At 51.1% G+C, this 26,090-nt stretch overlaps 1 protein-coding gene across 1 annotated transcript in view; it reads right to left on the reverse strand.

Moving 5' to 3' along the window:
* The window catches only part of Dlec1 (DLEC1 cilia and flagella associated protein), a 52,995-nt gene that overhangs the window by 24,251 nt on the left and 2,654 nt on the right, over positions 1 to 26,090 (reverse strand). The window contains exons 2-19 of the mRNA XM_041677386.1: positions 24,857 to 25,007; positions 21,539 to 21,649; positions 19,545 to 19,732; positions 19,164 to 19,384; positions 18,124 to 18,202; positions 16,114 to 16,201; positions 14,807 to 14,980; positions 13,893 to 14,029; positions 12,407 to 12,499; positions 11,802 to 11,892; positions 11,126 to 11,288; positions 7,461 to 7,653; positions 5,689 to 5,747; positions 5,214 to 5,382; positions 4,795 to 4,888; positions 4,504 to 4,634; positions 4,189 to 4,347; positions 3,067 to 3,206 (exon numbers count right to left, since the gene is read on the reverse strand). Coding sequence (XP_041533320.1) covers positions 3,067 to 3,206; positions 4,189 to 4,347; positions 4,504 to 4,634; positions 4,795 to 4,888; positions 5,214 to 5,382; positions 5,689 to 5,747; positions 7,461 to 7,653; positions 11,126 to 11,288; positions 11,802 to 11,892; positions 12,407 to 12,499; positions 13,893 to 14,029; positions 14,807 to 14,980; positions 16,114 to 16,201; positions 18,124 to 18,202; positions 19,164 to 19,384; positions 19,545 to 19,732; positions 21,539 to 21,649; positions 24,857 to 25,007 — 2,441 coding nt within the window. The remainder of the gene's footprint in view (positions 1 to 3,066; positions 3,207 to 4,188; positions 4,348 to 4,503; positions 4,635 to 4,794; positions 4,889 to 5,213; positions 5,383 to 5,688; positions 5,748 to 7,460; positions 7,654 to 11,125; positions 11,289 to 11,801; positions 11,893 to 12,406; positions 12,500 to 13,892; positions 14,030 to 14,806; positions 14,981 to 16,113; positions 16,202 to 18,123; positions 18,203 to 19,163; positions 19,385 to 19,544; positions 19,733 to 21,538; positions 21,650 to 24,856; positions 25,008 to 26,090) is intronic.

Genomic DNA, 26,090 nt, shown 5'->3' on the forward strand with positions numbered 1-26,090 from the left:
ATGTGCTACGTTGGGGAAGGGGTTTTGCTCTTATCTCCACAGGTGAGGAAAAATTGTGGATACCGTCAAAATTAATAAAGGTTCGGTTTGAAGAAGAGAAGCCACTTGGAAAAGATAAATAACAATTCTTTCATAAGGATGGCGAGCATACTGATGGTAAGAAATACAGATAGGTTGGAGGCAGGGTTCTTTTCTTATCTTCACAGGAAAATACTCATCTTCAAAGAAATTAAGGGACCCTGAATATTTAATTACTGATGAATAGACACATTTTTGTAAGTATTAATTTTATATATATATGTCTTATTAAACATTTCTTTATAAATATGTAGAGCTGGTTTTGAAGTTGGACTCTGGCTCAGTCCCTCTCCAATTCCAAGCCTGTTAATAAGAGAAAAACCCAGAGTTTCTGGAGTTTCTGTCTCATGTCAAGAGCCATGATATGGGACAGAAAGAAATATGAGTTTAGAAAACATCTTTGCTTTTCTCCATATCTATCATACTTTTCTTTTCTTTTTCTTTTCTTTTTTTTTGGTTTTTCGAGACAGGGTTTCTTTGTGGCTTTGGAGCCTGTCCTGGAACTAGCTCTGTAGACCAGGCTGGTCTCGAACTCACAGAGATCCACCTGCCTCTGCCTCCCGAGTGCTGGGATTAAAGGCGTGCGCCACCATCGCCCGGCTCTATCATACTTTTCATTGAATATATCTATCATGCCTTTCATTGAATATATATATGTATGTCTATATGATTTATGTTTAAGTTTTTCACAATGAACAATGAGTTTTTCCTGAAGTGACATTTGAAGTTTCCAGGAAGAAGATGGGGCCCCACAACAACAACTCTACCTGGTTGATATGACGTCATGATACTGATAACGCTACTACAAGACCTGTTTTGGATACCAGCTGCACAAGACGATCCCAACTTGGTTAGCTGAAATCGTGCACATCTTGTACAACATTCTGGCCAGACCTCCACAAAATACTCAGAGACTATTTGCAATTTTAAAAGACATTGATCTTGAAATTTAACCATCATTTTACTTTCACAGGATCCCCCAGAAAGAACGTCGCCCCCATGACAGCTGGAAGTAATTCTAGAGGACGATGTCCCCTCCCAGTAAAGTTTACCCCTGGGTTTAGGGACATCATTTAGGGGTTGGGAGGTTGGGGGAGGAATTTTATAAGCTCAGGGATCATTTTGAGAAAAAAAAAAGAGGGAAAATGATGGGATAATAGATTTATAATTGTGAGTTACTGCTTTTAGACAAATATATTGGTATCGATTCTTGTATATTGACACAAAGTTAAATTATATTGACTATTGTATGCATGCATGTTTCTATCTCTGTTTAAAACATTTTTTATGTATTGACATATATTGTATTGATAAATATATATTGTATATATTTACTATATTGCAGTGTACATTTCTACCTCTGATTAAGATACTTTTATAATGTTTGTGTATTGATATATATTTACCATATTGCAATGTATATTTGTACAGTGTTTATATTTGGAGGTCATTATCCTCATTTGTTACACAGTTGTTTATTGTCTTAGTCTTTAAGTTAGATAGATATTGAGAATTATATAGATAAATAGTCATCTAAGTTTGTCATTTATAATTAGACTAATCAGGTTCTCTAGATATATAGAGATTATACTCAGTATAGATAGATAATCTTCGACCTCTTCAAAGAGCTGTAGAAAATGGCCTTTAATCTAACTCAGAGTTTCGTGATAGTGAGACACAATTGCTCCTGGCAACACCGCTCTATTCCCGAGAGAATATTGAGCACCAAAGACACTCCGCCTGGAGCCTTTCTATTTGGCAGAACTGGCCTTTGGGCAAAGAAATGCTCATACCTCAACCACTGACAGAGATACAGAGCGTGCATCAATGGATAAAACAGGACTGTCATATCCTGCCAAGACAGGGTAAGATAGTTTTGAAAAGTTCCTTGCCTTTAATAATGGTATGTCAGTTATGTTAGGCCTTAGCCAAAGTTGGTTGACTCAACATTGCAAACGAGACTTTGGGTGATTGCCCAGGTAGTCAGTTGTCTCTGTCAATTGTTGCATATTTTGGATATATCTCGTTTGTTGAGTATGTTTATTCCCTTCTCAGATCTTTGATGGAGTTGAAGATTATATAATTGTAGTTACTCTCTACATTATTTAGACTCCTTGAGATAGAATGTTTAGCAAAACTTTTGTTCTCAATATTGTTTGTTATATTTATTATTTGTTATTATTGTAAATTGTATTTGGTTTAGTTCTGTCTTATTTAGACAAAAAGGGGAGATGTAGGGGTACGTCCCGCCTCTTAGGAGGCGTGTTCCCCTTGGGCTAATGTTTGCCTATAAATTTGGCGAGTGTGCTCCCAGCCGCTGCTTCTGCTTTCCTGGTCTCCTGCTTCTGCTTTCCTGGTCTCCGCGGGAACGGTGGTTCTGTAAGTCTATTTCTACATTAAAGCTATATATATATATATATATATATATATATATATATATATATATACAATCTGTCTGCATTCGTTTACGCCGTTACACAGAGAGGCCAGAAGACAGCACCAGCTACCCTGGAAACAGCTCAGGGAGGCCAGAAGACATCATCAGCTAACCTGGAAACAGCCCAGGGAGGCCAGAAGACAGCACCAGCTACCCTGGAAACAGCCCAGGGAGGCCAGAAGACAGCATCAGCTATCCTGGAAACAGCCCAGGGAGGCCAGAAAACAGCACCAGCTACGCTGGAAATAGCCCAGGGAGGCCAGAAGATAGCACCAGCTACCCTGGAAACAGCTCAGGGAGGCCAGAAGACAGCATCAGCTACCCTGGAGTTGGAATTCCAGGTGGTTTTGAGATGCCTCACCTGGATGCTGGTAATCAAACCCTGATCGTCCAGGAGAGCAGCAAGCACCTTAACCGCTGAGCCATTCCCCTAGGCCCCTGTCTCTGTAGTTTTAAGCTCAGAAGTCTCTCTAGATAAATGCAGATAATACACACCATAACACAAGGTAAGGACATGGCCCACGGTCATCCTCCCTCCCGGGCCTCCATACCTCCAGGCTCCGTTTTCCACCTCTAGCTCCAGGACCGTCTGCAGCCGCTGACAGTGCGAGGTCTCTAGGGTGACAGTCACTTTGCACTCCCCCAGAGGGTGTAGCTGGCCGCTCAAAGGCTCAATGTCGAAGGGGGACACCTAGGTCAACCCAGAAGGTACAGTGAGAAGTGAGGCCAGGGCAACCGGGGTGCTGGAGGCTGACCGTGCCTGACCAGGATCACCCCCAGGCTGCCGCTGGCTCTCCCAGGGTACTGGAGGCTGACCGTGCCTGACCAGGATCACCCCCAGGCTGCCGCTGGCTCTCCCAGGGTGCTGGAGGCTGACCGTGCCTGACCAGGATCACCCCCAGGCTGCCACTGGCTCTCACGGGCATGAAACCAAGGTGAAGACGAGCAAGCATGGGAACACAGCTGGTGAGGAGGACATCGGGACAAGAGAACAAAAACTGGGTGTTCAAGCCGGGCGGTGGTGGCGCACGCCTTTAATCCCAGCACTCGGGAGGCAGAGGCAAGCGGATCTCTGTGAGTTCGAGACCAGCCTGGTCTACAAGAACTAGTTCCAGGACAGGCTCCAAAACCACTGAGAAACCCTGTCTCAAAAAACCAAAAAAAACCACAAAAAACAAACAACAACAAAACCTTGAACTCCTGACCCCTCTGGCTCAGTCCTCTGGGACTGCGGGCGTGTGTCGCCACGCCCTGTTTTTGTTTTGTACAGTGCTGGGGACTGAATGCAGGGCAGCTAACAGCTCTCTTAGGCAGAAATTGAATTTTGTCTGTAGAATCGGGTTTGCGCCTCTATCCGACACCTAGTGGCAGGTACTCAAACTGCAATCACATTTCCCGGGCGAGCCAGGGGAGAGGGAATGTGGCCCTGGCCAAGGGCATTGCCTGTTTTCTTCTGGGCTCAGGCTGCTTCCGAGAAGGAAAACCCCCACACCACCCTCTTCTGCATCCAGTGGTGGAAAAGGGAACAGGAAACGCCTGTGAAATTGGGCCTCAGGGATGAATTCCACCTCGGAGACTGCTGTCTCCGAGCTAGTGTCCCAGCGCAGAGAGGAGCCAAAGGGGAGTGTCCCATGTGGAGGCCACATCTAGGGAGCCTGTGGGGTCCCACTCACATCCTCATTTCTTTCTGACAGGCATACTGGGCTCTCCTTCAAATGCCACACGGCGGAGAGCTGGCTGATATTCCGGATCTGAATGGAACACGAAGCCTTCTGGCCCAGGCGGAGGAGACCAAACTGAAGGGCTGGGACATCGATGACCAGGGCAGGTCCCTGAAACACCAGAGGGGGCCTGTCACTGCCTGCCTGGGAAGGGGCTGGGTTCTGCTACACACACACACACACCACACACACACACCACACGCATACACACACACACCGCCAACCTCTCCAGACATTCCCAGCTGCCCAGTTCCCACCCGTCAGTACCTTAAAGGCGGCTTCAATGTGAAGCACCACTGGGCACGGCGAATCTTTGATCTCACACTGCAGGTCCTGGATGGTTGGGCCAGGGACTCCACCAGTTAGGTTTAACTCAAAATCTCCAACCTCACTGGGCTCTAGTGAAGAGGAGGACACTGAGGAGGAGGTCGGAGGTGGGCACAGTTCCCTTCCAGACCAAGGCTGGCTCTGACCACAGGACAGCCTGGGTCCTGCGTGCCCCCCCCCCCCCCCCGCATCCAGCCCCAGGCCGGCCACACCCTTCTGCAGGTGAACTACCTATCACACCCATGCAGGGCTCCACCTCAATGATGTGGCAGTGGCTGATCCTGCCCCATGTGTATCTGACGGGCGACTTGCTGTTATTCCACATCTAGAAGACACAATGCCAGTGCGGGCTGCCTGGGTGCTGCCCTGGCACTTGACATGGATGTCAAATCAGAACCTGCTCAGGGACAGTGGGCTTGCCGGACCGTCTGAAGCCCCGGGTCTCCCTACCCAAGAGGCACCTTGGCTCAATATCTTGCCCAAGTCCCGGGAATGAGTTCCATAGCCCTGACTTCAGAAGATTCCAGGGCTCTGGCGAGTCAAACAAGCCTGGCCCAGGAGTGGGAATCACTGCCGGCTCCGTGTTGTGGCCTCCTGAGCTCAGGATAGCATAACCTGGGCCAGTTGAAGCTGGCAAGGGCACTCCTTACCTTAAAATCCTTCTTCACCGTGATGCCAATGTAGCTCTCGCCAGGGATGATGAGGGCGTAAGGCTCTAAGAGGACCTGGAAGGGTTCCGTCGAGCCTTTCACCTCTATTTCCAGGACGATGACGTCATCCACTGAGTAGGAATAGTCCCCCAGGTTCTCCATCCCTGAGCTGAACACAAACCTGCTGTGAGTCCCTGCCTCTAGCGCCCTTGTCTGGGCTTGTGAACACAGAGTGCTCCCCTACCCCCTACCCTCAACCCTGCAGTGATAACGCCTCTGCTATGGCAGTGCAAAGTGACAGGAGAACAGCCTGAGGCCTGGACCCGCTACCTCCCGGAACCCAGGGCAGCCTCCAGACTGAGCCCTGGGCCCCATGTTCCCTGGAGACCTACAGTGCTCATGAGCACCCGGGGGCTACCAGCTAGGCTGCCCAAGGGTAGCAGTGAGCCTCCCTTACCTAGGCTCACCCACTCACCTCAAGGGCTCAGGGACAGCTTCCAGAACCATTTGTAGTACGCTGTGGAAACACTTGAGCTGCAAGAGAAACACAGTATGACACCCAGACTTGCCTTCCAGCCAGTCTGGACAGGGCAGGGATTTCTCCGAGCCAGGAGTGGGGATGCGGTGCGGGGGCTCTGAAAGGTGCACTGCTTCCCACTGTCCTCTCTACAGGGCAGGGACCTACTGGTCAGCAAAGAAAGCCCCAGTCCCCCAAGTCTGACACTGATTCCAATCAACACCCTTGCTGTGTTTAAGATGCCAAACCCTTCTAGGGACAAGTAATCGCATGCTGGCTCCAGAGGTAGCCATACACGTAGTCTCAGACGCTCTAAAACAACAGCTCTGTAGTCGTCTCAGACGCTCTAAAACAACAGCTCTGTAGTCGTCTCAGACACTCTAAAACAACAGCTCTGTAGTCGTCTCAGACGCTCTAAAACAACAGCTCCGTATCTCAGACGCTCTAAAACAACAGCTCTGTAGTCGCCTCAGACGCTCTAAAACAACAGCTCTGTAGTCGTCTCAGACGCTCTAAAACAACAGCTCTGTATCTCAGACGCTCTAAAACAACAGCTCTGTATCTCAGACGCTCTAAAACAACAGCTCTGTAGTCGTCTCAGACGCTCTAAAACAACAGCTCTGTAGTCGTCTCAGACGCTCTAAAACAACAGCTCTGTAGTCGTCTCAGACGCTCTAAAACAACAGCTCTGTAGTCGCCTCAGACGCTCTAAAACAACAGCTCTGTATCTCAGACGCTCTAAAACAACAGCTCTGTATCTCAGACGCTCTAAAACAACAGCTCTGTAGTCGTCTCAGACGCTCTAAAACAACAGCTCTGTAGTCGTCTCAGACGCTCTAAAACAACAGCTCTGTATCTCAGAGGCTCTAAAACAACAGCTCTGTATCTCAGACGCTCTAAAACAACAGCTCTGTAGTAGTCTCAGACGCTCTAAAACAACAGCTCTGTAGTCGTCTCAGACGCTCTAAAACAACAGCTCTGTATCTCAGACGCTCTAAAACAACAGCTCTGTATCTCAGACGCTCTAAAACAACAGCTCTGTATCTCAGAGGCTCTAAAACAACAGCTCTGTATCTCAGACGCTCTAAAACAACAGCTCTGTATCTCAGACGCTCTAAAACAACAGCTCTGTATCTCAGAGGCTCTAAAACAACAGCTCTGTATCTCAGACGCTCTAAAACAACAGCTCTGTAGTCGCCTCAGACGCTCTAAAACAACAGCTCTGTAGTCGTCTCAGACGCTCTAAAACAACAGCTCTGTATCTCAGAGGCTCTAAAACAACAGCTCTGTATCTCAGACGCTCTAAAACAACAGCTCTGTATCTCAGACGCTCTAAAACAACAGCTCTGTAGTCGTCTCAGACGCTCTAAAACAACAGCTCTGTATCTCAGAGGCTCTAAAACAACAGCTCTGGCCCAGCTGGGTGCCATGCACCAGCACTCACTCAGGAGCCCAGGCCTTGCTTGTAGGGGATGTAGGGGATGCGTGGGGACTGTTAATTGCTTTGAACTGTGGAAGTCACCAAGCAGAGGGCTGTGCTGCAGAGGGGACAAGAGGAAAGAACCAGGAAGCAAGGTCTGCACACCACACCTGCATTCCAGCTATCCTCTGAGCTGCGCACTGTATTCAGCGTGGCGCCCAGGTGCCTCATCAGGCCCAGCCGTGGTTTCCGGCGCCTTCAAGAACACGGGGGTTGGGACACACAAAAAGCTAATGAGCCCATCGCTAACCTCGTGGGGTGAAAAGCTCAGGATGAACTCGTGGTCTGAGTGGGCCTCGAGGACGCCCTTCTCGGGAACGATGGAGAAGGCTGTCTCCCTGTCTGGGTGGCACTTGATGCTGTCTGAGTCGTGCTCCTCTCCGGGCATCAGAGGCTGCAGGTTGGGCTTCATGATCTGCCAGTGGAAGGCCAGCTCCACGTGCCTGCGGGAGCAACAGCGGCAGTGGGCGGTGGGTAGTGGGTGGTGCATCCAAGGCCACGCCTCAGTCCCTGAGGCTCGCTCGTACCTTGTGATTGGTCTGCTCTTTTCCAGACAAGGAGTGACCAGGTCAGACTTCACGTTGTGGAGCTGAGGGCAGCTTAGGTAAGGACAGCAAGGGGGTCCAGAGTGGAGACCTAAGAGTCCCCACCTCAACAGCTGGAGTTTGAAGCCATGGTGAATTGGGGGACATGGGTAACATGAGATATCACACTCTATAGGAGTCCCTGAACATTCTCGAAAGTTCCCCTGACCACGTGAGCGTTTCTAGCTTTCCCATACACACCACACCCTCGCCTTCTGCCTCCAGCTATGGCCTCCTGGGAGGATGGCTGTACTCAGAGATGTGCCCACTGGCTACCGACAGGACAGTGCTAGCTCTGTAGCACCACAGTGGACAGGACTGAAGGTATGCTGCTGGATGGTGGGATAGAGGGGGGTGTCCTACTATCCATGTCCCAGGGCATCCCTGACTGGGAGGCTCAGTGAGGTCAAGGCTGATGGAATGGGATATTCAAAGGTTGGCCAAGGAAGGACCTGGCGGTGAGGGCCGAGCCAAAAGACCCTGCCTGGGATCTGAATGGCTTCCATGACATGGACACGGAATGTCCTCTCTGGAAAATTGTTCCTAGACCCGCACTCAGTGCCACAAAACGGGAATAGGAGAACATAGGAGACATGAAGTAGGAAATGGAATTATGGGGAAGGAGAGGGGTCAATGCAGAAGCACAGACACAGGCCAAATACACCAAAGCTGTTTAATAAAGCCTTGAGGAATACAATACGCGCGCGCACACACACATATGGTCTATTTATGTCTTAAAGGAAGTTAAGCTACTTGAGCTGGCAATGCTCTCCACAAGAACCATAGAATAACAACCCAGTCCCAGGTACAGGAAACCTCCTTCCAAATGTTTGGTCAGGGTAGTTCAGGTGATTCCCCAAACAATTTAGATGATGGATGTGGCCCTTGGTCACCTCTTAGGGTTGAGGTGGGCCCCTATCGCTGGAGACACTGCACACTTGGGACACAGGACTGCCAGTTTGAGCTGAGCCTGACCTGGAAGCATCTTCCCTATGGTCTAGCTTCCATGGTTCCAGAAAATACCATGCAAGTTACCAAGGGAGGGGAGCAACTAAACCTTCTTCAGTTGCAATGCTTATGAGCCGCAATGACCATCATGGCAAGATAAGCATAAAGGTAAAGGAAGTCGAGGGGAACCAGTCCAGGCGAGCATGGCTCTGGCAGGCCTTGCCCTTCTCTGCCATTCCCTCCGCCTGGCTAAAAGCTGTTAGACTACATTCCTAAAGCTAGTCACCAGGATCTAGTCCCTTACTTGGCCTATCCTTCCTGCTGAGACTGACTACCAAGGTTCAGCTATCAAAACATTATAGTCCAGCAATCAAAATGTTTTCTTTTATAGGAGCTGCCGTGGTCATGGTGTCTCTTCACAGCAACAGAAACCCTAACTAAGACACATGGGGTTTCCCCTTTCTCCTAAACTACCATTTGCCTATGGGCCACATCTCTCTCCTCTCTATCCAGAAACAATCCTTTGCTGTCTACCCACAAGACAATACCCCTGCCCCCTCTCCCTTGTTCCCTGGCCCCTCTCCCTAGTCCTCAGTCTCTTGTCTTTGTCTTGCATTCCCTGCCCTTTGTCCCTCTGGGGCAAATAAACCTCCTTGGTGCTGAGAACTTGGTCTTGGGGCCCGGAGTTGATCTAATCCTTTCAGAAATGGCAACCAATAATTGTCTAATCAGCCTTAAAGTCCACTCCAGAGGAGGGAAATCACATCAGGCTCTGGAGACCTAGATGACTTCCTGGGGTTAGTGAGGTCATGGACCTCAGAAAAGAATGTATTGGCGTTGCTTCACTAGATCAGCATAATTCCTGACAAGCGTCCAAAACTTTTCCTTATCCCACAGGTGAGTGCAGCTCCCGCTCAGTGGGCGGACAGAGGCCACCACAGAGCACCACAGCTGGACACACGCAGAGATCAGCACATCACGGTACCTTTACACCACAACTCCAGCATCTATGCCTCAGAGAACATCATGGGAGAGGAACGGAAAGACTGTGAGAGCCAGAACACCAGCAAGTCTGCCATGAGACAGTCTCTCCCAGACCGGAACAATGACGGGGTAAGGACTTGCTAATGTTGAAAGGGGGGAAGTTTAGGGGGTCCCACCCCTAGACAAAGAACTATCAGCAGAGACTACTGCCTGCTGGGGGAGGGAGAATTAGCCCCTCCCAGGGATAAGCTCCAGCGTGGGTTGTCCAATACAGTGTGGTCAAACAGGACTCAGCAGGACGTATTTAGATAGATTTGTGCATACACATACACATACATAAGTATATTATTGAACACTCATAAACAAAGAAAAAGAGGTTATCAACTTGAAAGTGGCATTGGGTGTCGGAGGGGTTTGATGAAGCGTGGCTGGGAGAGTCTGGAGGTAGGAAAGGGAGGGAGAAAGTATTATAATTCTATCTCAATTAAAAACGATGAAAGGAAACAAAACCACCTATCCATTCCTGGCTTAGTGTGGTGGAGGGGTGTCCAACGTACAGCGTAGTTTGCCGTCCCACAGGGATGAAGACCATACATAGCCACACTATCCAATACAGTAGCCAGTGGTTATCAGTGGCCACCAAGAACTTAAAATGCGGCTAATGCACTGAGGGGGTGCTTGTCATTGATTTCATTTTAATCAATTCAACTAGAAATAGCCAGCTGGGGAGATAGCTCATTGATAAAGCGTTTGTTGGGCAAGCAAGGGGACCTGAGTGAGATCTCAGGATCCACTTAACAAAATACAGAATCTCTGGGTATAAGACGGTCATGGTGGCGCAGGCCTTTGATCCCAGCACTCAGAGGCAGAGGCAGACAGATCCCTGTAGATCTGAGGTGAGTTCAAGGCCAAGCAAGGCTACAACAACAACAACAACAACAAAAGCCAGGTGTGGTGGCCTGCGCTTCTAATCCCAGTGCTGGGAAGTGGGAGATGAGCAAATCCTCTACAGCCAGCCAAGCCTAGGCCAACTGGTGATTTCCAGAACAATGATTCTTTCACAAAATACGAGGTGGTGGTGCCTGAATAACTAGAGCCAAGCTCACACCCATCACAAACCCCACCAAAATGTACACCCGAACATGCACAACTCATACACACACGCACACACACACACACACACACACACACACACACACACACACCTCACACCCAGATGAATGGAAACAGTGTGATGGTTGCACGGTAGGCCACATGAACCAGGATCCATGCAATCCGGATCCATTCAGGGCTCCCAACCCCCTCTGACTCTTAGAAGGCCCTCTAGCCTCTGGAGGAACTCGGGGCTAGTTGAGGGAGGACCGGAGCTCTGTGTCAGTGACACACCAGGGCCACTCACGTAGCATTTCTGATAATAAGCTGTTTCCTCGCGGTGGACTGGAGGTTTTCGGGCTCAAATCGGATAAAGTACTGGGCCGTTAAATCTCTCAGCTCTCCTGGGTCTGGCTCACTCTTTCCACCAGAAATATAGATCAGATCCAAAGCCACGAGCTGCCCAGTTCCTGACGAAGGAGAGTAGTGGGGTTTGTCAGGAATCACCAGGCTGAAGTCAGCACCCCGGGGCCACAGACTGCCATGGGGACCCATGCAGCTGACCTTACTCGGGTCCCCAAAGCACACAGAAAGGGAAAGTTGGTCTTGAGCACCCATGAGACCGTCAGGTCTTCCCAGACCAAAGAGAGCCTTGCATGCAGCAAGCAGATACTCAGCTACCAAGTGGAGCTGGACAGACAAATGGAAGGAAGAGAAGGAAAGATGGATTGTGTGCATCTGGTACAATTCAGGAAAACGCCCTCCCCGACCTTGCAAAAAACTAGCAGTGTGACCAGTGCATGAGTCACAGAAGACTCTCAAAGATCAAAGTGGACTCAGAGGGAAAGAAGGAGAGATTGCACCTGTAACCTCAGCACCAGGAAAGCAAGGGAAGGAGGGTCAGGCATTCAAGGCGGTGTCCCCCTCAGACTGCCACCCTCCCGGTCAGGGCAACAAAGCAGCTCCTGGAGCCGCTTGCCCACCTGAGATAACCAGCTCACGTGTCTGACAGTTGTCACACACGATGATGAAGGTCTCCTTCGCCTTTCCGAGGCCCGTCGGGAGAAACAAGACCTGGAGGAGAGAAAGGACGCGTATCGTAGAGGCTGACCAGGAAACACGGCCAGGACAGAGGGCTAGGTGTCACCTTCAGAGGTCTGCCCCTGAGGGCCTGCTTCTGCCAGCAAGGCCTTCTGCCAGCGAGGCTCTGCGGCCTCTGGGAAATAGGGCCACCAGCCGAGGGACAGGACTGTGAAATAAGAACTTACTAGAGATGTTTCACGTTCAAACCACAATGCCCTGTATCGGCTTTTTAAATTGATTTATTTAGTGGGGGGCAGGGAGTATGTGGGAGGGTTTGCCACAGCAGGAACGTGGAGCTCAGAGCACGGCCTGAGGAAGTCATAAGCTGACCGAAGGCACCGCCCTGGAGACTGCAAGCACACACAGCTGTCTTGAGTCTGCCAGTGCTGGCACCGGGGGCGGAATGGTGTGGCGGTGAGCTATGAAGGCACAGACGGGGATTCGATGTTGCGACGTCTGAGGAAACCACCAAGCATGAGCATAAGGAACAGGTTTGGCTACCCACCTCCAGCAGTATGGCGAACCCTGGAGCCAGCTCAAACACCGAAGGCATGACTCCAAAGGGAGGCTGCTCCACAAAGCCAGTGGTGGCAACAGCCTAAAATAATAATAATAATTCAAAAAAGCAGAAGGTCACACAATGGTGTGGCAGAAATTGCAAAATCCAGCTTTTACACTGCAAACGCCTCCAAATATTCATTTTGCTGTCTGAGGGTTTTAAGGATCCTCCAAGTGCCCCATCAGTGAGGAAACCAGGGCCCAGGCACCTTTGCCAGGCACTGGGTGAGGCTCCGAAGGTTAGGGGGGTGTAAGTTACTGAGAGCTGGGTAGCAATCCTACTGCCAAGTGCTCGGCACACAAGATTCACAAGAAGGGCTTCCCAGAATGCCTGGTCCTGCCTGTGGTGGCCACTGCTTCTGCCTCTGTCCCTGACCACCCACCCCACCGAGTGCTTCTCAGCTTCTGAGTCATGAGGACACCTCTCATCTTGGTAACAGAATTGTGGATTTCACATGAAACCTTGGGGCTCCGGGCACAGATTGGTGCTCATAAGACCTTACCCAGCAGCAGATGTGCCGGGAAGGGAGGTTTCTGGGACTGTCTCATATTCCTAGGCCAGAAGGCATGGGGCAGTCTACCTGCCTCAACAGAAACTACGGTGTGCATGTGATGTCTCTGGTGTCAGGCTGCGGCTACCTGGGCAGTGGGGAGCTGAGACAACAGGACAGAACTCTGCTCCTTGGTTGCACGGGGTCTCAGCGAAGAGCCCAGAGGAACACACGCTCTTGTGCCGTCTCAAACTTTCAGCCCTTGGTTCAAAACATACTGTGCGTATACACGTGTGTCTGTGTTCATGTCTGTGGTGGTGCACATATGTGCACATGGAGGCCAGAGGACAGCTTCAAATATTGTCTCCCAACAGCGCTGTCTACCTTGTTTTTTGAGACAAGGTCTCTCACAGGCCTGGAAGTCACCACGTAGGCTAGGCTGACGGGCCAGCGAGAGCCAAGCTCGCTCTTTCTCACATCCTCAGAGTTATGCCAGCATGGCTTTTTATTTTATATGTGCGTTTTGAGGCTCAAACAGGTTCTTCTACTTCACTCTCTGAACCATCTCTCCACCCCAAAACTATTTTTAAGTATGGTGCCAAATTAATACCAGCAGAATTCAACCAAAGCTGCCTGTCCTGTTCTCTCTCATAATGTTCAGATCTGCTATAATAAAGCTAGGTGAAGTGAGACCATGTGGTCACCTTGGCGACCACATTACAAACAAGAGAGAGGCTGCATCTCACCCAGGATTGCGCTGGTGCTCTAACCAGGAGCACACCCTAACCTTGACACGTTTGTTCTCGGGCCACGGCAGTTGAATCTGGGGGCCATGACGCTCTCCTTGTGTGAGTTTCTGGCCCCCAGCACTATGCAGCCTCCTCCAGGGAGCTCACTTGGGTGGTTTCTGTTTTCCCCAGGGCACAATCTTCGGCCACTCACCCGGAAACTTGGTGGCGGCCAGCTCTTTTGGGGCATGATGCAGAATTTGCCAACACTGAAGCCCACATTTTTGCAGACGAACCTGGTTATCTTCACACCTCCGATGAGGCAGTAGCCGCAGTCCAGTACTGGTGACACTGCAGCATGGGGACATGGGGCTGGTGAGATGGCTCAGCAGTAAGAGGGCTTGCTGCCAAGCCTGGCGACCTGGGTTCAATCCTCCGGATAGACACAGTGGAAGCAGGGACCCAGTCCTACAAGTCATCCTCTGACAACTGCGTGAACACCACGGTAATGTGCCTCCTCCCCACATACAAGTGTAACAAATAAATCTAACACAGATTTTAATTAAGAAAGGACAATACATTGCTCTGAGTGGGCCCTGCTGCCATTGTTCTTCTGAGGTGCAGACAGAGATCAGAGTACCCCCATACTGAGAAAGAAGGATAAGTACGGCAAGCCCTGACCGCTCCCCCCCCCCCCCCCCGCCATCCCTCAGGATCTGTCCAGGGTGCTGCCAGGTCACATAGTCATAATCTTGTGTGAGCCCCCAACAGGGTCTTGGGCACTGTAGAACAAATCAGGGAAAGTTGAGTTCCAGCTGAAGGGGCTCATGCCTGAGAGGGACCAACTGAAGCTGGTGTTCCTAAGGAAGCCAGCCTCCTGGCTCCCCAGCCTCAGGGTCAACACCTACAGAGACTTCCACCCTCCCCTACCACATCACAGAAGGAACCCCTGCAGACAGGAAAATGAAGGCGTGGAAACTGCTAGAAGGCTCCTTTCGGGACTTGAAGCCTCTACCCAAGAGATACAAGGTCTGTGCCCTTTCCGGGAAGTCCTCTGGTTCAGTCTGCCCTAACAGGGGCTCCCCAACCCTAATCTAATCCCGCTGAAAGTGCAATGCATACACTCACAGGTCAGCACTGGGGGCGGCCTCCGGGCCTGCAGGGGGATCACCAGTGTGTGGGCAGACTGGGTCTCGACCAAGATGAAATCATCAAAATCCCCGAGACAGTCTGGAATAAACTGGACAACATACTGGCAAGTCATCCCCGGCGCCACCATTCCGCCTTTTCCTGGGAACATCCCTGTGTACAATAAAAGTGGCGAGTGAGGATGATGGACTAGCTGCCCACCAGGGCCCAGGCTGATCCACTTCAGAAATTATAGCATTCGTATTTCTGTCCTGTTGAGTATTCGCTCTGGAGGAAGAAGGTGCTCCCTGAGACTGGGGAACCCAGCACAAGCTACAAGGCTTAGGGGGCCCCTCCATGAGGTTAGATAATCAGGGAGCAGTCGCTCTGTGGAGCTGCCTGCCAGCTGGGCACTGAGCTCCAGGGACACAGCTTTTGTGTGGTCACTTGCACTGGAATGGCACTCTTGGTGACACAGCTGCCTTCCGGTCACCTACAAGCGCTTGTAAGTTACTCTTCATTTGTGATTCTGCATCCCCAGGGAACTCAATGGTTCGCCAAGTTCAGCTTGGTGGGAATGGTCCCTTGACTCTCTCACTGGGGCCCTCTGGGGTGAAGAGATGTCGGCTCGTATCTTCCCAGGGAAAGTCACGTGGCAGACACCGACCACAGCTGGGCCAGGTCAGTGGCAGAGCTGCCTAGGCACTAAGGTAACAGTATCGAGGCCCAAGGGGGAGGGAGATGACCTATTGAGATGGATGAGTCTGGCTCTATGGCAGAGGGATTATCTTGTGGGCAGCAGAGAGCTCCTTGAGATTTACGCGTTTGAGCGGTCAGAGGGTTTTGTTTGGTTTTCTTCTTGGCTGGACATTTTCTCACTCTTTGCTCGTGCGGCTTCACGTTTGTACCCTCGTCCCTCAGCCTTCCAAGTTCTGGGGATACGAGTGGGAGCCACCACACCTGACCAAGACCTTGAGACCCAGCAGACATCTAAGCTGGGTGGCTGGCTGGAAGGTTGCCATGGTGATGCGAGCACTAAAAGGACCTGATGGAGGGTAGCCACAGTATGAAGGGTGGGGATCTGGTGGACCCAGCGCACTGAGGGGAGTGACTCTGGGACCCTGAGGTGAGAGAGTGGCAGGCTGTGGGCTGAGCCTGAGGGGCCCCAGGGACTGCTGAAGAAGGCATGGACAGAGCTCAGGCCAGGGCCTAAGAGCCAGCTCCTCGGAGACCAGTGTCCAGTCCTGCACATTGTCTTGAGGCTGTCAAGAGCGCTGCTGTAGTAATACTGTAGTGAATGAGCTTACCAAGCCCCAGAGCAAAGTACGGTGAGGACGGTGGGAGGACGCGCAGGTATCGGCTGGTCGCAGTGGTGTTCTGGAGAGCGATCACCATCTGTGCAAAGGTAGGGGGAAATCCCTTGGGTCATTCAATGAGGTCAGGACTAAGTGACTTTCTCTCTCTCTCTCTCTCTCTGTGTGTGTGTGTGTGTGTGTGTGTGTGCGTGCGCGCGTGTGCACACACGTGTATGTGCACATGCTTCTTAGGAGGTCAGAGGACAACTTGTGAGAGGCAGTTCCCCCCTACCGCATGGCTTCTGTTATAGAACTCAGGCTACCAGGTTTGGTGGCCAGCGCCTTTATCCGCTGAGCCATCTCACCATCCGGATTCCAATGGTATTGGGAAGGAAGAGGGGTCACATGTTGGTAATTTCTGACGTAGGGTGACAGGTACATGAGGGATTCGTTTTACTCGTCTATTACTTTTATTTGGGGACAATTGCATAGTAAAATTAAAATACAAAGCCAGGTATGGTGGCATACACTTGTATTTCCAGCACTTGAGAGGCCAAGGCCAAAGGATTGCAGTGAGTTTTGGGCCAGCCTGGGCTATGTAGTGAGTTGTAGACCAGAGTAAGACCCTGTCTGAGGAAGGTTTTTAAAGCCTTCCTTCCCCAGTTAAAACACAAAGTCAAATGAGAACCAGAGCCAATGCAACATGTCTTCCTGATATTTAAAGTGGTGGCTGCAGCTGTCCTGACTGTCAAGGCTCAAGGGGCTTCTGATTGGCTAAGAACCCAGCAGGAACCCAGATCTGTCATTTAAGTCCCTTTAGATGAAACAGCACAGTGTTTCCACATAACCTGCTGTGGTGGTTCTTTTCAAATGACAACCTGACACAACCTAAGATGACCTGGGAAGGGTCTTAGTGCGGGCTTATTTAGATCCCATTGGCCGGTGGGCTGACTTTGGGGGACTGTCTTTATTGTTAGTTGATGAAGGGAGACCTGGCTTATTGGGTGGCACCATTCCCTAGGCAGGGGATCGTGAATGGTAGAGGAAAGAAGCCTGTTAGACGAAAGCAAGCAGGCAACCTGCGCCACTACGCCTGCTGCTCACACAGGTGCTGACGATCCAGACGCCAGTTCTCACGCTTGCACAGCCAGCGCCTTACCCACCGAGTCATTTCCCAGCCTGCACACTATTGAGACAGGGTTTCTCTGTAGCTTCCTGGAACTAGCTCTTGTAGACCAGGTTGGCCTCGAACTCACAGAGATCCACCTGCCTCTGCCTCCCGAGGGCTGGAATTAAAGGCGTGCGCCACCATAGCCCGGCTCTACACACTATTTTTACACCATAAATCCATGTTTGTATCTCCACCACAATCCAGCATCAACATATTCATTCTTGCCTCCCCTCTTTCCTTATTTATAAATGCCTGCCGCTATAAGACATGCTATCCTCATTCACATATACATAGAAAATCATATATTGTTTTTAGGACATATTTTTAATTATGTGTATTGTGCATGTGTCTATGTGTGGGTATGCACATGTGAGTGTGGGCATCTGTGGAGGTCAGAGACATTAGGATCCCTCGGAGCTAGATCCAGGCAGTGTGAGCTACCTAGAGTCTGGGATTTGATCGTAGGTCCTCTGGAAGATCTTTAGTGGTCTTAACTGCTGATCATCTCTCAGGCCTGTTTTGTTCTTGAAGACAAGGTCTCACGTAGCCTAGCCTGGCATCTGATATCCCATGTAGCTGGGGTGGCATGGGACTCTCCCCTCCCCCTCCCAAGAACGGGGATGATAGGAGTACACCGCCTCACCCAGTTTATCACTTATTTTTAAGGTCCTGTGTGCTAGGGATAATTAACGATGTGCTGTGTACGTCTCCCTGAACATAATCCAGAGGAGACACCGCAGAGGAGACTGACAGCGACCAGCTGCTGAGGCTGGGCGACAGCATGGGCATTAGTCTTTCCCCAGTTCTAGTGTATGGCTCAGAAATTCCGCCACGGAAAGCAAGATTGCTACCTCGTAAACTGGTCCAATCTCATAGTCTGTGAAAAATCCAACTGACGGTTTAGCCAGAAACACAGGGGTGTCCGCACAGCTGTGGGAGTGAATGAGGGGGAAGAAAGGCCGTGAGTATCTGTCTGACCCGCACAAAGCAGTGCCTGATCCATTCATGGGGGGGGGGGGGGTGGCGGCACGCTCCCATAATCCCAGCTCCATAATCCCAGCACCCCAGAAATGCAAGGCCAGCCTCAGTTACTCCACTCCCTGTCTCAAAAAAGCCAGAAGTAAAGAAATAACTCATCTACACCACCAAAGGTCAAAGGTGTACACGAGCTGTTCCCCGGGTTTGCTGGCTGGTGTTTACTAAGCAGGTTATAGCATATTTTAGGGCTGGCAATCGCTCAGCAGCTAAGAGCACATCCTGCTCTTGTAGAGGGCCCAGGCTTGGTTTCCTGTACCCACATCGTCAGCTCTCAACCACCTGAGAGGATCAGCTGAAGAGGAGAGACTCATGGTGAATGTGGGCACTATCGTCCCACAGGCTGGGGCACTAAAGCGGAAAGAAAAGGGCCAAAGCGGGAAGCCGGCCGAACAACCTCTTTCCCCATGCCTAGTGACCACAAAGTGAACTGCTCTGGTCTACCACATCCTCCTGGCCATGACGGACTCAACGCTCTGAACCCGGAGACAAAATCAACCTTCCTTTCCCATGTTGTTTTTGTTAGGTATTTCATCACAGTGACGATAAAAGTAACCAATGCACTGTGGAAAGGTCACATGACTACGGACTCCCGGCCCAGTTCATTCTGGTGCACATAAGAAGCCCACAGCAGCCGAGGGCTCTAGTCCTCTATTTCTGACTCTTGATAGGTGAGAAAGCCACAAGCCTGGGCCTCTGGGGGTCAAAGGCCATACCTGTGGATTACCCTGAAGGCGTGCGTTCCGGAGACACTGGCTTGACTTTTCAAATTCTAGGGACCTCCTTAGACCGACACAGAACCTTAACACCTCACTCTATGGGTCAAAGTCCCTTGGACTCTAAGAGAAGAACACACCTCCATTCCGGCTCCGCACTCTGGGAGCCTCCTCTTCTCGCTGGCCTCCTTGAAGAGACGATTAGAGACTTGCCTCCATGCGGTGTGTTAGGCGGGAAAAACCTTGGGTTTTTTAGGAAATGATTCCGATTCTCCATCCTGGCGAGCAGCAGTCTCTCCAGGTCCCTCTGTGGCACCCGGAGGTGTTTCCTCCACTTCTTGTTCTGTGGTGTGCTGGCCTTCTTCAAAGCCCATGAAAGTACAGTTACTATCAGGCAAGGGGACAGCAAAGGGACAGCCAACCAGTGCTCACTCTGCTGCGCTCATGGGCTGACTCCCTTTCTGCCACCTCCCTTTCCACCACCTCCCTGCACCTGGTGTCCTACACCGTTCGGGTCTGACCTTGACAGTGTCTTTGGGCCTTTGTCTGGCCTTGGACACTGAGGTCAAGCTGTCTGTGGTATACTCAAACTCATCAAATTCAACAAGCTTCCTGCAGGACTCTTCAGCCTTCCTGTCCGGCTTGGCCTTTAGCATCAAACGCTTCTCACAGCTAAATGTCAGTTTTGAACATCCAGGGATGGAGGTGCCTATGGCCCCAAGGAAACACACATGTTAGCTATACCACAGCAAGGAAGTGGATGCTTCTAAGGAGATCCCATAAAACCAGAGCCACCGTCAGGTCTTATTCTCTTCTAAGTGTTCATGTTCACAATACCAAATGTTATGATTCAGCGTATGAGTAGTTCCTGGTACTTATTCCACACATTTGAGAAAGGGCTAGAGGTTAAAATATCTTTCCGTTTTCCAGCATGGTTAATTAACAGAAGCAAGCAGACCATTACTAAACACGTACCCCAAGTGTGAGCAGCTCTTCCAAAGCCTCACGTGAGGAACCAGCATCATGTTAATTTTTATATCTCTAAGATCCTGCCCCCCAAGGCTGGAGGAAGACCTCTGTGGCTAGCGAGGGTGTAACAAAACACCCCATCACACATTTTACACAACACACACTAAGGAGCGAGTGTCATCCTTATTTACCTGACAGGTGGGGAGTGCCCAACTATAAAACGCTGATTCTGCCGCTGTGTTCTGTCTTTCTCTCTGTGTTCTCTTGTTCATACTGCCACCCTCGGGTCCCTGGACCTGAATCTTCCCACCCCAAACAGGGGCAGCTGCAAAGCTCCAAACAGATTACCGCAGTGTCCCCGTCCCTGGGGCTGCTGGGAGCTTGCCTTTCCAGCCTGGCACGGTTAAACGGGGCTGATGCTGGCACAAAGGATTCATGGTGACTCTTACAAAATCTGTCTCCTTGTGGAGGCCTGTTTACTCTCAGGTCTTGCCTTCTGATTAGAGGAAGCTGGCCCAGCATCACAGCCCCCCCCCCCCCACGTCTTCCCCTCCCTCATTGTCCCCTAGCCCATCCTTTGTATTCTTAATATTTGAAAAAGCTACTCTTTTTTTCCTGAGTGGGGGAGACCCTGGTTCACTCAGCCTGCATCAGGAATTCGATCATTCATTTACCTGAGTCTCCAGACCCTACCCCTTGCTGATGCATTCAACTACACCTAAACATTTTTGGATTTCTAGGTGCTGGGCAGCCAACAAGGGCATCAAATCCCGTGTGGGGGAGATGTGACTTTCGCCTTGAAAGCACTGAGCTAGTGAAGAAGAGACAACTCAGACGAGACCAGTCCAACATGCTAAACAACTAAAGGAAAGAAGGGAAAGCCAGTCATGAGGAAATAGCAGCAAGGGTGGATGAGGTGGGTCTGCTACCATGGGATGCCCCTGCAGCTCCTGCGGGATGCCCCTGCAGCTACCGCGGGATGCCCCTGCAGCTACCGTGGGATGCCCCTGCAGCCACCGCGGGATGCCCCTGTAGGTCCCCCGGGATGCCCCTGCAGCCACCACGGCATGCCCCTGTAGCTACCGTGGGATGCCCCTGCAGCTACCGTGGGATGCCCCTGCAGCCACAGCGGGATGCCCCTGCAGCTACCGCAGGATGCCCCTACAGCTACCGCGGGATGCCCCTGCAGCTCCCCCGGGATGCCCCTGTAGCTATCGTGGGATGCCCCTGCAGCTCCTGCGGGATGCCCCTGCAGCTACCGCGGGATGCCCCTGCAGCCACAGCGGGATGCCCCTGCAGCTACCGCGGGATGCCCCTGCAGCCACCGCGGGATGCCCCTGCAGCCACCGCGGGATGCCCCTGCAGCCACCGCGGGATGCCCCTGCAGCTCCCCCGGGATGCCCCTGCAGCTACCGCAGGATGCCCCTACAGCTACCGTGGGATGCCCCTGCAGCCACCGCGGGATGCCCCTGTAGGTCCCCCGGGATGCCCCTGCAGCCACCGCGGCATGCCCCTGCCCCCTACAGCGGTGTTTGAGGACAGATACCTTTGGGTGCTGAGCAGAAAGGCACGGGGTCATTGTAGTAGTCCTCTACGCTGATTAAGCGATGTTTCTGCAGCAGCTCGCTGTCTACACACCACCGGAAGACCGTCTTCACTGCAGAGAAGGGGACGGGACAAAGGCGTTTAGGCCAGACCCAGGGAGAAGCAGCCGAACCCAAGCCTCTGGGGTCCACACCTCCACTTCCCCATCAAATTCTTAGAGCTGTGATGATGAAATTGAGATTTAAGAAATAACAATCGAAGGTTTCTCAGCCACTCAGTCCAGGTCAACAACTGGGCAAAGCTGTGCAGGGGGTTATTGAGGTAAACTACTCCACATGGAGTCCCTGATGACGTAAGACAAATTATCGTCAACGTCAGTCCTTCACCCTTCCGTGTATGCCTGCTCTTTGCAATGTCACTAGAGACAGTGTTGCCGATGGTGCCAGCCTTCACCAGGTGTTTCCGGGTTGTTGGAAAAGAACTGGAAAAGCACACATAAGTAGCAAAGCAGCAAGTTTTATTTAAAGAGACAGTACAGGACGCACACACAGGGCTACTTGAGCTAGAGTGCCCAAGCGGCTTGGTATTGTTTTGGGCTTCTTTTCATGAAGTCCAGGAGGACGTGTTGGTGGCTAGCAGGTGTCCTGTGAGTGGGTCTGTTTTCATTGATAGACTTGGATTATGGAAGCTTTTCTTCACTGTGCATGTCCTTTCCCGCGATGTGTCTGATTTTTAGCATATGTATGCCTAACTATGCATATGAGCAAGATGGCCCATGGGAAATTTCGCTCCGAGGACAATTAGCCTTACTGCACATGCACCCAATACTGTCACAGGTAGCCTTTCGTTCTTGGACATGTTCCAAGACACATGTGGCAGTGGGGAATTATTGTTGTGGGGACAACTTATTGCACTGTTCGAAGTGGGGTGTACAGTGCAGCTTGAAGAAGGTGGAAGCGCTCACCCTGAGCAAGAGTTCTGAATGGCTAGGTGTTCCCTATGCTTCCTGCCTCTCCAGCTGTGGCTCTGATGGCGGTAAGAGCTCGAGATGTGCTTGCACGGTGAGCTCTGGCCATCAACAGAGAAGATCTTCCTTGCGCCTTCATCTCAGACACCAGCAGAAAAGCCACACGGAGAACAGCTGGGCCCAGTCTATAGCAAGCAATAAACACGGTGTCAGCTGACTGCCACTGACCTGGTGACACACCAGAGAAAGTCATCTCACGGAGTGGGAGTCGGCGTTTGTGGTTGAGTCAAGAAATAGAGAAAGCACACACATGTGTAATTTACTCATATATAAATTATAGCACTAGTGTCTAGAAACATTAACTAGAAATGGATGGCAAGCGGTGTGGGGGAGATGCCATATCTCTCTGGGAATGAGAGAAGGGTTTTTGTTACAAAGAACTTGCACTGTAATTTGGCTACACTGGTTTGTTTGTTGTGTGTTGGAGGAGCGCAGGTAGGTGCCACGGCGCCTGTGCGGAGGTCTGAGGACAAGCGGCAGGCACCCGCTGTTCTGCTTCTATCACACAGGTTCCGAGGATTGAACTCTAGCAAGTGCCTTTACCCGCTGAGCCATCCTGCCAGATTTGTACGGTAGAGTAGCTAGAGAAGGCCTGACGGTTCCCATGTCCCTCTGCCCCGTGCGTGCACAGCTTTCCCCAGTGCTGGCATCCACAGGACAGCACACTTCTACGCACGATGAGCTTACATTGGTCTAGCGTCATCACACCAAGTCCACATCTTCAGGGAGAGTTCACCCTCGGCACTAGTCTATACTTAAACAAGTCTAATGCTAGATGTGGGTGGAGCCTTCCTGTGCTATATTACACGTTCCTTTAGGGGCTGGGGATGTAGCTCAGTGGGTGGAGTAATGGCCTAGCATGCATAAAGCCCTGGGGCCCGTCCCCAGCACCCAGTGAAGAAGGAATACCTGCTTCTACCCTCATGGGTGCTGACAAGGATCTCAAGATTTGACCTAAAGTTAACCACCAGAGCCTGAAGCAGAAGCAGACAGAAAGGATGGCGTACAGGGTATTACAGGCTAAGGAAGAGGAGGCCAGGGGAAGCAGAAGTTTCTCAATAAGTCATCTGAAGGCAGATCCAAAACCAACAGCCAAGGCTGGAGACGGGGCGTGGCTGAGGGGGCTTGCAGCTCCTGCAGAGGGTTGCATCTGGTGGCCCACACACTGCCTGACACTCCAGCTGCTGGGGATCAGGACACTCTTTTCTGGCCCTGAAGGTGTCTGCACTCACGTGTTTATACCCACACAGACACTCATGTGTAAATAATTAAAAATCAATCAACAAGTAAACAAAACAAACCGATAGCCAACAAATCACCTGTAAGCTACTGCTTCTTGTTGGTTTGTTTGTTTTGGTTTCCAGACAGGGTTTCTCTGTATAGCCGTGGCTGTCCTGGAACTCACTCTGTATACCAGGCTGGCCTCTAACTCACAGAGATCCACCTGCCTCTGCCTCATGAGTGCTGGGATTAAAGGTGTGCACCGCCACCACCACACAGCTTTTTTGTTTGTTTGTTTGCTTGCTTTTGTTGTTGTTGTTGTTGGGTTCTGTTTTTGTTTTCAAGACAGGGTTTCTCTGTGTAGACCTGGCTGTCCTGGAACTCACTCTGTAGACCAGACTGGCCTTGACTCTCAGAGATCCATCCACTTGCCCCTTGCCTCCCAAATGCTGGGATTAAAGGTGTGTGCCACCACCACCCAGCGAGCTACTTGAGGCTCTCCTTCCAGGATGTCTCCATCACCAGTTAACTAAATGGGGAAAGACATCCTGGGGTTGGCTACCCTGCCCTGAGATGCAGGGACCAGATGATGTCTGGAAAGACGGCCTAGGTTTTTTCTTTTCTCTCCCACTTTTGAAATAAAAGAAAACACATTACTAGCAGGGGAAGGAGAAATCAGAGTGGGCGATGTCTGATCATAACTAGGCTTCTGTGGTGATGTACAATTGTAATCCTGGTGCTTGGGAGGCAGAGACAGGCAAATTCCTGGGGTCACTGGCCAGCCAGCCCAGCCTACCGGGAGAACCTGGCATGAAAGGTCAGAAGAGAGGAAGCCATGGTGAGCGGACTGGTGGGATCTAAGTGGGACCCCTGCTTCGAGAGTCATGCCAATGTCAAGTCCCTGACTTGGAGAGTTAAATGCCACCCAGGTGGAGCCCTGCGCTTTTGGAGAGACCAAACACACTGGAGTGTTCTGTAAAGATCAGCTATCACATCTGCAACTCGCTCTCTCGATGTTCGGAGACGAGCAGGCAGTTCAGCACCGACAGCTGGGGAAGTAGGGGCACCTACCTGGGGGTAGCTTGACAGGGGTCTCCAGGACATGTAGTTGGGTCTGTTTGGTGGCATGCTCTGTTTCTGCAAGATCCCGTGCACGGGCCTGGATGATATGTTTCTCCAACATGGTAACTTCATCCAGACGCTGTTTATAGATGGCTCGAACCTGGCGAGTGGGCATTCGAATGCACAGAGATCTGATGAGAGCCCATATCGTGGTGCTACCCTATGCCCTTCCGCACCAGGGGTGCTACCCTATGCCCTTCTGCACCAGGGGTGCTACCCTATGCCCTTCCGCACCAGGGCTTTCAGCCGAGCACAGGAGAGCTCCAGAACTAGTGAAACCCTCTGGTCCAGCCTACTGGATGTCAAATCCAAGGTCAACACAAGAAAAGGACAGTTTCCTAGTGTGGTCAGTCAGAGTCAAGCTTGGCACTGCCTCCTGGGTTTCATAATAGAGAGCCGCTGCCCATATGGTGAAATGCAGACCCATTTTGGTACACCAACGTGAGGCCACCCAAGTCTCGATTCAGGAAAGGCCCTGCTCTCTGACCCATCACGCACAGCCGGTGGACAGCCTCCAGCCGCCAGCCTCTTATGTCTGCTTAAGCCGTTGGAAAGGACTCACCTGAGATGGCATCTTTCTTAGAGCATCCACATCTAGTGTACATAAAACCGTGGCTATTCTGACCCTAAGAGAAACATGGTCATGTGGTATGGTACCCAGGGAAAGTTGTTGCGTTCTTTGACAGGGTGTGGGGGCGATAGGGGATGGTGGAGGCTGCAGAGATGGTTCTGCTGTTAGCAGCTGACCTTCTAGAGGACCTGAGTTCAGTTCCCAGCGCCCGCACAAGTGAGCTCAGAACTGCCTGCCACTCCAGCTCAAGGGAATCTGTCACCCTCTTCTGCCCCAACTCCGCATGTTCACACACACATAGACACACATACATACATGTACATAAAAGTAAAAGAAACATTTTAAATGTTGTGTGTTTATATGTGTGCATGCACACATATGCAGAGGCCAGAGGGAGATATTAGGTGTTCTGTTAATTGCCCTTCACTGTACTCTATGGAGACAGGGTCCCCCCAGTGAACTTGGATGCAAACTTGATGGACATTCCCAGTGATCCTCCCCTACCTTCACCCTAGACAGTGTTGGGGTTACAGGCAGGCACTCAGCCATGCCCAGTGTTTTATGTGGGTGCTGGGATCTGAACTGTGCCACAAGTTCTCACCCACTGAACCT

The sequence above is a fragment of the Microtus oregoni genome, unplaced genomic scaffold (assembly GCF_018167655.1).
Source record: "Microtus oregoni isolate MIOR12 unplaced genomic scaffold, Mior012 000028F_ref0000031, whole genome shotgun sequence".
Lineage (NCBI taxonomy): Eukaryota > Metazoa > Chordata > Mammalia > Rodentia > Cricetidae > Microtus > Microtus oregoni.